The sequence below is a fragment of the Callionymus lyra genome, chromosome 9 (genome assembly GCF_982586985.1).
Source record: "Callionymus lyra chromosome 9, fCalLyr1.hap1.1, whole genome shotgun sequence".
Classification (NCBI taxonomy): Eukaryota; Metazoa; Chordata; class Actinopteri; order Syngnathiformes; family Callionymidae; genus Callionymus; species Callionymus lyra.
Window position 1 is genome coordinate 4,760,428 of NC_141826.1, and position 12,656 is coordinate 4,773,083.

Consider the following 12,656-nt stretch of genomic DNA (forward strand, 5'->3'; position numbering starts at 1 on the left):
ACACAACTACACAACAGCTTCACGTCTTAAGTACAGCTGCAAACAATACAATACTGTCTGTTATGTTGTTAACAACAACTCTTTGACGGACGATAAAGAAGGTACTTTATTCTGGGATGTCTCGATCCAAGCATACAAGGAGATAAAAGACAGGCAGCCTTAATAAACGTAGCTGACAAAAAGAAAATAAACCATCTGGCTGATTGATGTGAAGAACAAATGCTTCCAGAAAGCATAAAGAGATAGAAGCACAAGTTTATATTCCTGGTGAAATAATTATATTATGTTTGAAAATATTAGGCGTGGTTGTCGCAAGAATTAGGAGTAGGATGATGGGACAAAAAGAAGAACATGGAGGAATTATTAGCAACCGTGATGACAGTAACATGAACAGTGAACAATAAACAAATCACTAAAAAAAACATTACATTAACCATGACATTTCTTCTGGGTGCATCATAATGATATAATAGGAATAAATAGAAGAATTGATTCACTTGATGTCCCGTGAGATGCAATCAGCTCTTGATGTTTTATTTACTTGAAGCTTGTTAGAAAACTCAATCTGGCGACTGTTCATGATAATCCAATCAGCTCGTTTGATGTGTTTAAACAGATTTATAATTGTAACTTTTTTTTTCCTCCTACTATTTTTGCTTTGAAGCTGGGTTTGAAAAGCGAGCAAAGCAAATCAACTGTTGATTATCCATTTTAATTTGAATCACTCATAACTTTCACACTTTTTGTATTGTTGTAAACTTCTTTAAAATTCTCAACATGGATAGATACATTTTTTATTGAATCAACTTTTTGTATTGACTGAAATATTCAATCAAAACATGACTTTCTGGTTGAACTTAAAGGCTCATAGTCTCTCTAGAAAGGAACTGTAGCATGGGACCAAGTGGACAGCCTTGTGGTACCCCTGGGACCAGCTGGTGAAAATCATTGTCTGCTAGTTCATTTTTTTTATTAAACCATTATTTTGTTTTATTTACGAAAGCAAATGTTAATTCAAAGAATCGACGTGTGTTTATCATGTGTCTTGCTTGAAATCCCACTCTCTTGCATGCTTTCCTAACATCCTGCAACCCTGTATCTCAGACTGTGTCTCTGCGTCTTCTGCTCGGTTATGTGTCCCGGCTGAATTGTGAAACCCTCTAATGTGTGATTGCATGATGCTTGTGTTCATGTTTGATGTGGGAGCAAAGTCGCTCCGTCTCTTTTATCAGACTTTGAAGCCTCGCTGCACTGCTGCGGCTCTGGCTCCAACCACTGCAGTCGCTGTGTGATACTGCGGCGACCGCGTCGTATTAATATCGCTGCCTTATCAATTCCATTTGATGTCCCCTTAAATTAACTTGGTTTTGTCCAGGGAAGGAAGTACTTTTTTTTCCCTCTGACCAGGTCTTGTATGTTAAGAGAAGTGATGGCTTCAGGTCGAGCAGCGGCGGGAACAACTGTGTGTTGTGTGAGAGAGAAGAGTGATGGCTTCTGATGTAATGAGAGCACTTCTTATGTGACATGATGCTTTTCTGAACTATATGCACTTTCCGTCACAAGGGAGCACAAGTTTAAGAGCATGAACGATTTGAATATTTCATGTGTTTAAGTCTAAAGGGCATAGCAGCGGTTTAGAGAGTCTTAGAGTAGGTATATAAAAACAACTGTGCTTTTATTACACTGTCTGTTGTAATTCAGTCTAAAAGAATGATAAAAAAACAGAACTGTAATAATGAGACGTTTTAGGAAAGGGGCTGCTGTTGAAGAGCTCTGAAGGATTTGGACGGGAACTTTGGAAGACGCGTGTGTCGACTGCAGCTTTGTTGAGCTCTATATATCATCAAACGTTTTCTCTCTTCCTGTCTAATTTCTAAGACCTTATAAAGAATTTGTAGGATGCCGGCGCGGCGGAGAGGAGGTCAAAAACAATGGCATGAAACAAACTCTGAGCAGAGAATATGCTGCTCCCATTTGATTTAAAATGCCGTTTGAAGTATGTCATGAAAAAGAAATGGCTTTCATATGAAGGGTTTGTTTTCAGAGCTGCGCACTGCGTCATCGAGAACTTTGCAAGGCTTTGGCAAACAACAGTTTACATGCCGGTGTAGGGGGGTCTACTTAAAGTAGATTGTTTTACTTGAGTCATAAAACAATCTTGCACTATTGCTGTTGAGTAAGTGAATCGTTGTTTGGGATAGTCGGGACATGTAAACAAAAAAGTGTGATCCAATTACTTTAAAATGATAGTTCACCCAAAATTCAAACTTCACTAATTATCTACTCACCCTTAAATCTAAGGATTGAGATTATTTTCAGGGTAATCTTCATCCATATACTGTACCTCCATACTGCTTGTCTGTAATGACCATCTTGTATTTTAGCTTCAACATTAGACAACAACAACAACAGTACAAACTTACTTTGGAATGGCTCTGATCTACACCCTGATGGCTTTCATGAGTTCCATGATGGTCCTGTGTCCACATCTGTGCACACTGTCTTTAAGGTTCCCCCCGAAGAATGAAATCCGGGAGACCAAGGTATTGCCAGTGAAGTGCCCATGAAGACTAGAACGATGGTACAGTGCTTGTAGTGATAGTAACACCGCATTAAACATCCAACTATTATCTTCTTCTTGAGACAGTGGGCATCCGACTTTCCCTACATCAGCCCCACCTCTTGTTCAGGAAACCTTTATCTCACCTCTGCGCATTATCTTTTCCACTTCACCAACTCACTCTTGAGCTTACTGTTGGAGTTTGTAACTTTTAACCTTATCTATAGATTAGCTGCATCATTTTATAAGCCGAAGGATTCAAAGCATTTTTTTGTCATGTCCTGCTCTTCATTACAATTAAGTTAGATCGCTTCATCTCAGATTAAACATATAAATAAAGAAAAAATCGATTATAAATGTAGAACTAATATTGATAATTCTGTTCTGTTTCTTGTACTGGCTGCTGGAATGAATAGCCGTCAATTTAATTTTCTTTAACAAAATAGGTAATGAGTAGAACGTCCTTCAAACTTAAGTAGTTTCCACTTTGTGCACACGTTGGCGCAGTGGTTATCAGAAACGCCTTAAAGCGAGAAGGTTGCAGGTTGGCTTTCCATATTCTTCCGCTCCCTCAACATGTACGTCATTTACATTTAATGAAACAGCAGTACCTCTTCCTCACTGCAGGGGGTAACCTGGAGGTAGTTTGGTCGGCTCAGCTGACTTTGTAAATGGAAGTGCAACAGTTTCTGCATGGGCGCACAGAGAATGTGTTTTAAATATGCATGACACTTTTTGATATATTTGGGAAGAGTGAGGTCATGAATAACCAACAACACCAGAGGGTTTATTTCCCAAAGTCATGCTGTCATCACATCCTGTTTTATATGTATTATTTATTTCACAAACAATTCAATATCAGTTTTCCCTCCATCGTCAAACAACACTCTAAATTGACACCTGGAATTGTTTCTATCCAGTTGAGAACATGTGAGCTATATTTCGTGCCACTGTAACCGTGTTTGTGTGAGATGGCTTCATGAAATATTTGTGTTGATGAAATATGTATCAGACTGGAAGGCAGGTCAAAAGGCATTATGCCCAATAAACATTAAATTTAGTGGAAATAACAGTTGACTTCATGTTATAGATACATCATCCCGTGTAAACGCTTGTTATCTAGTGGATCCTTCAGGCGACGACTTTCCACTTTGATATCGTAGAAAAAACAGAGGCGGTCATCATAGAGAGGATGTGATGTTCTCTGTCGTTGCTTCATTGTTGTTTCATTGATCGATTGATAAGTTCTAATTTAAAGGGCAACTAATGTGAAAAACCCAACTTGTGACCAATCACAGCAGAGTGGGCCTGTTTTGGGTGAACAAAGTTTGGTCACCGCGAAACAAGCGCTTTCGATGTGCGAAACTTATGTGCTTTCTTATGCCAATAAGTCAAAAAGAGTTTCGTCCAAACAGCCACATACTGATAAGTACCGTATTACTTTAAAGAGAGCTTAAATCAATACATTAATTGCTCTTTGAGGACATGGGCTCCTGAACACAGCTGCTGTGGATATTGTGATGCTAATGTAATTGTTGAACTTACACCTTCTCAGTTGGTGCCGCACCAATGTCATGATTTATGTTTGTGACACCGTTTTGATTTTTGAAACTGTAACTACCTAATTATACTGAAGAGACTGTGGATGTTGTTTGGGCCTACGTAGTGGCAGAAAGACAGAAGTTGAATTCAGCACATTAATTAATTCTTTATGAGGCAAACTTGCATGTGTATGGATCAACCTAAAGTTCTATGCCAAAGGGCAGCTCTGCTGTTACTGGTTTTAGACTATGGTGTCTCAAGCCACAGTTGCATCCAAGACCAATCATGTGGAAGATAAGGTAATCCTACTTGGATATGTTATATTATGCAATTTCAGGATGCACATTGTTATGAGCTTCACATGGGTAGATACTGTGTTGTCAGTCTCTGTTTGTTTTTTCAGGCTCGCCTCGTTCCACTGTCAGGCTTTAACTGATATAACTTCCCTAGGTCATGCAGGGGTGGCTTTTAAAAACAATAAATAACAAATGAATGTAGATGCTGCCTACTTAATAGAGAAAAGGAGGAGAAGGGTATAGAGATATTAAGGACAACGTTAGTTGTAATACATATATCCGTCTTACACAGATTGGCTAAGCAGGTTCAGTATTACATTGATTCAGTTACCGTGGCAACAACCTGCCGTTGTTCAAACCTATTCACTAGGATGTTTTTCCTCAACTAACCCCAGGTTTCTCTTGATGAAGCGCAGCTATTTCTTAGAAACATCAGATGCTGATTAGACCTGGATCGGCTGTATATGGTTCCTGGACGAGTGTCCATTGAAGTTCTACTGTTGAATTGCAATCCCAACTACACTTTTAGAACTTTATTGTAATTAAATGATAACTGACTTTATATTTGAAAGTGATTTGATTTACCTGTTGCCAATAATATCTATTATTATTATGTTCTTTTTTAATAATGTCATGCACAAGATCCCAAAGGCATATCTTTGACTCCAGGTTATTTGATTATTTGAACTAATCATAAAGAACCATTTTAAAACTGAAACCCAACTTCCTGTTTTGACCCTAAACAATAGTTAGTTTGGTGATTTTGTGCATGCTATATGTTGACCTCCCTTTCTTTACCGCCTTCTCGTCCTCTGTCCTGAAGCCACGCTGGTGGCGCGGCAGGTAATCTGTGGCTTTATTGAACATGTTTTTCCAATATTGTGTGTCTGACATGTGACTAGAATGATAAATTTCATCTCAGACATTTTGATTTTTTTTCAACAAGAGTGTGAAGGGAATGCTAAGTAATAAAGTAAAAATAAAATGAAGAGCTTGGGCAATATCAGGACCATAGAAGAACGTTTCTGAAATAAATGCAGCAGAATTAAATCAATCAATCAGCTGGACTTTATTTGTTATGTAGAAACACAACATAAATTACTGGTAATTTGACTAGTACAGACATTGATTCAGTTTCAATAGAAAACAAACCAAAAAAAGCCATAAAACTCTTTCATAATTTACAAAACATGGTGTCCCTGTGCTATCAAAGACACGTCAGTGTCTTTCACCCCCGAACAGAGTTCTTCATTCTTTCACAATCTTTATTCTCACAATGAATACTGGATATTTAAACATGGAAACCTTTTTTTTTGTTTTGTTTTAAAGCATCTCATACAGAAAAAAAGACATTTGGATGTATACAGTGCTAAATCTGGCATACGTAGTGGTTTGTTTGGTGAGGATATCTCTAACATCAGAATGACTTCATCCTAAAAACACACATCTGCTCAGTACACTTGGTTGTCCTCGTGAGCTCTGTACCATAGAAGTGCAGATATGCAAAATGTAAACATTACCTTTGCTCATGTACTGTTCAGTCAGAAGCTGAGTAAAACATAAGAACGAAAGAAAAACACCTAAATAGGCTCACGGTGTCCGCAAACACAACAGTTCCTCTGCCTCAGAGTCTTGTGCTACAGAGGAATTGACCTGTAATTGCCATGTTAAGGCTTGGTGTACTTGTACATTTACTCTGTAGTCCCAGGGTCACAATGCACAGCATTGCTTTTGACCCTGTCATTGTTTTCGGGCTTTTCTTTTTTCTCTTTTTTTTTTTGTTAACAAAAGCACATCAACACTCATGGTACATGTCAGCAACCTCGATTAAAGCTGCTTATCACTGTGTGTCCATATACGTCTCTACCAAAACAAAGTCTCTTTGGCAGAAAATGCACCTCTCAAATCGTTACCTCTTACCGATCTCACTTTGCCGAAGAAAGTGAATATTGTTAGAACTGTCTGCTAATTCCGGGTACTGCTCGATGGACAGAACATAGTAGCCGTCATAGCCCAGGACTTTCCCACTACTGAGTAGCTGCCTCTTCTCGCCCTCTGTCCAAGGACGCACTCCCTCTTCGCCGTCACGCACCCGCTGCTGTTCTCTGGCCCATGCACCGGCCAGTGCACGCTGTCGCGCTAGTTCCAGGACCCGCGCTTTCTCCTCATCCACTGTTGATCCATACCGGATGTGAAGAGCGAGGGCTCCGGCGCGGATCTCCACGTCGGCGAAGCGGCGAGTACGACTGTCCATGACCGTGGTGGACTGGGAAACCGTCACATTGACGCCGTTCTCGAGGGTCTTGTGTCCACTGGTGAGGTGCAGGGCAGCAAGGTCGGCGTCCGGAAGGCCCGGTTTGACAAAGTAGTGCGTGTCTCGTCCTTCAATCGTAAAGTGAAGGTCTTCAAGGTAAAACGCGTTGTTGAGGATGGTGGCAACCTTGATGCAGTCCTCACTGGCCACGTTGAGTGTGTGAGTGTGGATGCTGCCTTTGTATATTGCGAACATCACCGCTCGCCCTATGGGAGACATCGCCGCGGAGAACCACAGCCAAGACTTTTCACCTCTGCGACCTCGTCTGAGATGGACCTCTGGCAGCCGCTCGAATGACAGGAGAGAGTGTGCTTGTCTGGTAACTTCCTGCTGGACCCCAGAGATGGACTGTAGGAGAAGTGCAGTGAAACGTTAACGCCTGAACATGGCAGAACCTGACTCTCCAGGCCATTTAGAAACAGCTACTGCCCGGCTTCAAAGAGTTGCTCATCCTCCGCTAAGATAATGGTGTTTTCAAGCTGTGTTCTGGGGCCAGGAACTGATAAATCCTCCAAGACAATTTAACTGTGACACGTTTTGTGCTAAGGCTCTGGACCTTTACTACATCTCAGTGTTGTATGGAAAGCCAGTGAGTTGTTAAATGTCAAAGATTTTAACAGTATGATAAAGAAATGACACCCTTTATTAAACAATGTTATGCAAATCTGCCCAATTAAAAAGGTCATTCTGTAGAATTGCAAAAAAATCCCATTAGAAGACATCAAATTACTGATGATAAACAAAGAGTATTTACATAACAACTACACGCAGGTTGGAAATACATTAAAAAAAATTGTATGAATGTCAACTCACCGGCAGATCATCCCACAATTGGCTCTTCCTTAACTCGTAAGAAGGCATGCTCAAGTCAAACTTTGGCACTGGAAAACCAGGGATAGTGTTGTGCAGATGAAAGCCGAAGGTAACAAGCCAGCTGTTGATATCTGTAAAACACAAATTTAAAAAATAGAGTTTACTGAGCCAATTAACGAATAACAGAACATGTTAAAACATATTTTGTTTATCAGCAGCTATAGGCAAAAACATAAATCCCGACCAAAGTATGGATGTCACGGATCCTCTCTGAATTGAAAATGCAACCACTAAGTTAGCCTTCATGATGTTCAGCTGCTTCTAGCAAAAAAACAACTTATATTCTCTTTGAACACGTTGCTATATTTAATTAAAGCGTTGACAGTAGACTGCTTGTTCGCTAATGATGATGTTTAGTGACATTGAAAGGGTCAATTATTATTTTCCACATTTTCTTTAGAGATTGATTTAATCTTGAACTTACTTTACTTGTATATAGAAAAACTCTCTTCACATAGCTGATGAATTAAAATAAACTTTAATTGCTTTAACAATTACAGAAGTCTATTCACACGTACCATCTATCTAGTCCAAGAATTCAGACTTCTATCCTTGATCTTTCTCGTACTGCACATTGTAACCCCGAAGATTTAATTTCTAGTTTGAGTTTTTCAAAATTTCGAAGCAATCCGACAACAATCTGGTTCGGCCTCAGTGTCACATCACTGTGGACTTCAGACATCTACCGCCTTCACTTGTGCATTCTATTTAAAAAAAGGGTAGAATGGAAAAAAAAGTCTCACCTGCAACGTATTCTCTGACCTCATGGACTTTGCTGATGGGATTGTTGTTCCGGAACATGTATAAGTTAAAAGGAGCTGGTTCTTTGCCCACCGTCTTCCACGCGGACACATCTGGAAGGGTCCACCTGCCTGACATTATGTCGTAATCTTTTTCCCCGAAGTGAAGCAGCTTGGTTAGAGGGTCGTACAGTCCTCCATGAAACCCAAGCACCAGTTGAAAGTCCGGGTTCGAGTCAAAGTAGACCTCGCCATAAGCCGTGTACTGGAGCTGTTTGACCAGAAGACCATTGCTAGTGAAGACAGCCAAAGGTGTGCCGGTGTTGTCACAGGCGATGTAAAACTCCTCCCCACTGCTGATCTCCATCGCAAACAGGTGGCCTTGGAGGTCGTAGTAGAAGGAGGTGATCTCTGAGCTGGAATGGTTATATACGTGGGTAATCCGGGCAGGGTAACTCAGGTCTGCGTAGAAGTACTGCAGGTGTTGTCCCAGGCTGGTTTTGGTGGAGACTCTGCGACCGAGACCATCATAACGGTACTGGATGGTCCAGCCGCTGCTCTTGCTGTACACTCGCACTAATAGTCCTTTCGAGTTATACTCAAAGATTTCAGCTCCTCGTTGACGGAGAAAACCATCCTCATCCATTCGGTACTGGATATCTCCGAGACGGGTTATGCGGTCTCTCAGGTCATAGCGCAGGGGTAGAAGTCTGGCACTGTTGCCAGCATTCAGCAGGTGTAGGTTTCCATTCAGGTCGTAGGTGTATCGCCACATCACCTTTTCGTTCAGGTACACCGTCTGAAGTTGACCATCTACGTCATATTCGTAGCTGTACTTGGTGGTGTTTGCGAAGGGTCCGATTTTGATCTCGCGCTTGGTGACCCGACCCACATCATCATACTGGAAAGTGATCCAGTACATTAGTGAGCGGAATATCTCATATTGGATCTCCTTGATGCGTCCATGTGCATCGAAGTGCTTGGTGTAGGTCATGACAGCAGTAGATATGATTTGATTTATGTCATAATATATCACGCCAAATTTTCCAAACTGCTCAATTTTGCCCGAGATGTCATCAAACTGGTAAAGATCGATGGGAAGCGGTGTTTCATTTATGACGCCTTGCACGCTGGTGACCCGTAGGCTGCTGTCATAGGTATAGTCAAATCTTGCATTGACCATTCCGTCCTCGCTGAAGCGGAAAATCTGCCGGTCCACTAATGGACCCACCTGCCGATAACGTATGGAACAAATGAACCCTTCATTCTGCAGATTGACCGTCTTCAGGACACCAGCTGTTTCATCATACGTGAAGCTGACTCTGGTGCTGTCATACAGGATCTCTGAGAGCTTGTTCTGACGGCGGTATCGGTATAGGATCCTGCGTCCAGTCCCGAGGTGAGCTATTCTCAACAGAAGACCATCTTCACTGTAGTCGACCGCTACTGAGGCATTGCTCTCTGGAGGGTGGTACAAGTTACGGTAGTAGCCCACAGACCGGACTGTTTGCATTGTGTATCGTGCCACACTTGGCATTGTGACGGCGGACAGGCGTTCCAGGGAGTCGAAGTCAAATATGTACTGGCGTTGACTGTGAAGCAGAAGGACCATGGACTGCAAAAAGAACACATGCATGCATGATGTATTAGACAAGGTTGAACCGTGAATACAGGTGAATACGGTTTCCAATTAAATTCCCTCCGTACCACTGGGCCCTTTAAATCAGATGACAGTTAATGTTTAATGACAGATGCAACTTTTTATTTACATTTTTTAATTTACTGATTTGCAACGGAATATGAAAGTTTTACCGTTGATAGTCACAATACTAAAAATAATTTGATCATTTACTTTTAATTAATTATTATTATGTAATTAATAAACTTATATCAACATTTTACCGATAGTTTATTTGTATTTTAACATTTTATATATGCATTAATAGTCTTCCTTCAGTTCAAAAGTCATGCTTACTAGAAGATAAGCATCATCAAACTAACAGCTTTTCTCTTGTTTTGGGAAAAAACAGCAAAGACAACGCAATATCTTTTCCACAAAACAAGTAAACTTGAATCGGTCCACGTGATAACTAACATTCAAGATAATTCTGCTGCTCCTGGTTGACGTCCCTTATGTTGCGAATGAAGTCTTTACCCAAATTGACTTGAAATAAAGTAGCATCAGTTAACATAACTTCCTGTTCTGTAGTCATTTTACCTACAAAGTTAGCTAAAACGCAACATTTTACATGAACACAAAAATCTTATACCAACTCCTAGCAGATCATAACAATGTTATTGTACATTTGTCAAATAAAGTACATTTTGATAGTTGATTATTAAAATATAAGCTTTCAAGTAAGAAATATTGTTTGAATATATAAAAAATACAATATGAAGTCAGCAGTTCCTCTATTTGACCGCAATTTATTTCAGTTGTATTCTAAAAACAATAATTATTATAGATAAATACATATTATGCAATTAAATAAATAAATAAAGTTTAATAGAAAAATGCTGTACATTTCTTTAGCAATTTATTAAAACGTCTAATATTTACACTCCAGTGTCCTCAAGTCTGCTTCAGAGATATTTCAGTATAAAGAAAAGGATTTAAAAAACATTTAAACAACAGCTATTATTCAATATGTATTAATGTAACATTTCCATTGTATGCTAGCAATGCTAGAACAGTGTTGAATATTAACTTTTCGCCTTTTACTATCTGTTGAAGTGACATTAAGTCTGCTAATACTAAAAGTTATTTTTTAATCTGGTCCCATGTTGCTGTCACCTGCAACATCTGAGGACTTAAAGGTTAAATCAACATCAAGCAAGCCGTTTTAATTTGTGATGAAAAATTCGACTCATTGTAGACTCCTGACAATTTAAACCTTTAACTGTTTATCCGTCTGTTTTTGGCTTCAAGGAAAATCTTGCTATTTAATGTGAAGCAAACATCAACCAGGCGTGAACAGTTAAGCCTGGATCAAAACCCCTGACATTTTTCTGGAGCCAACCGCCTCAAATATTACTTCTGTGTTTCCTGACACATTTTAAAAAGCCTCATCACATTGGCTCCGCTCCCAGAACTGGGACCAAACTAGTACTTTTTAGTTCTCTTCTTCTTCAAAAGGCAGAAGTCTGTTCTCACACAGAGAAGCAGATTAATTAACTCCCAGTTAATGCAGTTTGGAGTGGATTCTGTCTCGCAAAGGTTTACCAGCGTCTCTGTTAAAATGTCATGCCCAGTCATCCGCAGACACACTCCCCGCGCTCCCTCAGCTACTCGTGTTCCTTCTGTCAGAGCCTTGACATGGTCTCTGCAGGTCACGCAACCATTGGACCAGGTCTTAGTGCTGCATCTTAGTGCAGTCCCGACAATGCAGACCATTACATTTAAAGAGTAATCATTTAAATATGAGATGTCAGGGAGGGAGAGAACGCTGAGGAATTGAAAGAGAACTTTGTACTTTTCAGAAAGACGGCGTGCGATTAAAAAAAAAGCTTCTTATTTTTTTTTGTCGACAACTCTTATTTATATTTCATATCCTCGCGTTTTTCTCCGTGACCTGGTGACTCTGGCTGATGCTGGGACACTTTTCCCCCCACATTTATTTAACAATATCTTGTTATTCTGTTGTTTGTGTCGAACCTTCTTTTATATAAAGTTCCATTAATTTTTATCTATATTTGCAGACAGAAGTAGGAGTTTAACACTGACTGCATTATGTGCGTAATAGAGCTTGATTCTTTACAAACACAGTATAAAAATATGATATGTATCTTTTACCTATGTCGCCTAAAACACCAGCTACTTTGCATTGAAAGTATAACTAGTTTTTAATAATAGTAAATTAGCTTTATTATCTTTTGTACAGTTAAATGCTTTTTAGTCCATATTTTAACGAAATATATGTTTGATATATGACCATATACTGGTCCTCAGTCACACAATATATTCCTCTCTAAACAGAATCACTACATTAAAATCTTTTTTTTTTTTTTACAGACCCACTGTTCCAAGACCAACTAAAGGTTAATTTAAAACCAGTATCTTGAGTGAGCTAGATGACCGGAGAAGTGAGATACATAGAAGGGAAAACAAGAAAATCCTTCTATACTTTGCTTGGTGTATTTTAACAGGAATATTTGTATATAAGGGTTTAAATGATTTTTGTTTTTAGCCTTTGGCTTGATTATTTTTGCCATTAAGAATCAATTATTGATCTGCTTATTGGTAGCAATTGTGGAAGTGAAAAGCAGCAAGCATGGGGCATGTTCCTTACTAGCCATATTCTTAACTTAGATACCCCTGAATGTTCATGTTT

General features: G+C 39.6%; 1 protein-coding gene across 4 annotated transcripts in view; it reads right to left on the reverse strand.

Annotated features, from left to right (window-relative positions):
- Positions 1-5,443: 5,443 nt before the first annotated feature.
- LOC148071521 (teneurin-3) overlaps positions 5,444-12,656 on the reverse strand; it is a 264,037-nt gene continuing 256,824 nt past the window's right edge. For all 4 annotated transcript variants that reach the window (XM_087798802.1, XM_087798801.1, XM_087798800.1 and 1 more), the window contains 3 exons: positions 8,329-9,940; positions 7,526-7,656; positions 5,444-7,060 (listed from right to left, as the gene is read on the reverse strand). In XM_087798802.1, coding sequence (XP_087654928.1) covers positions 6,308-7,060; positions 7,526-7,656; positions 8,329-9,940 — 2,496 coding nt within the window. In that variant the 3' untranslated portion in view covers positions 5,444-6,307. The remainder of the gene's footprint in view (positions 7,061-7,525; positions 7,657-8,328; positions 9,941-12,656) is intronic.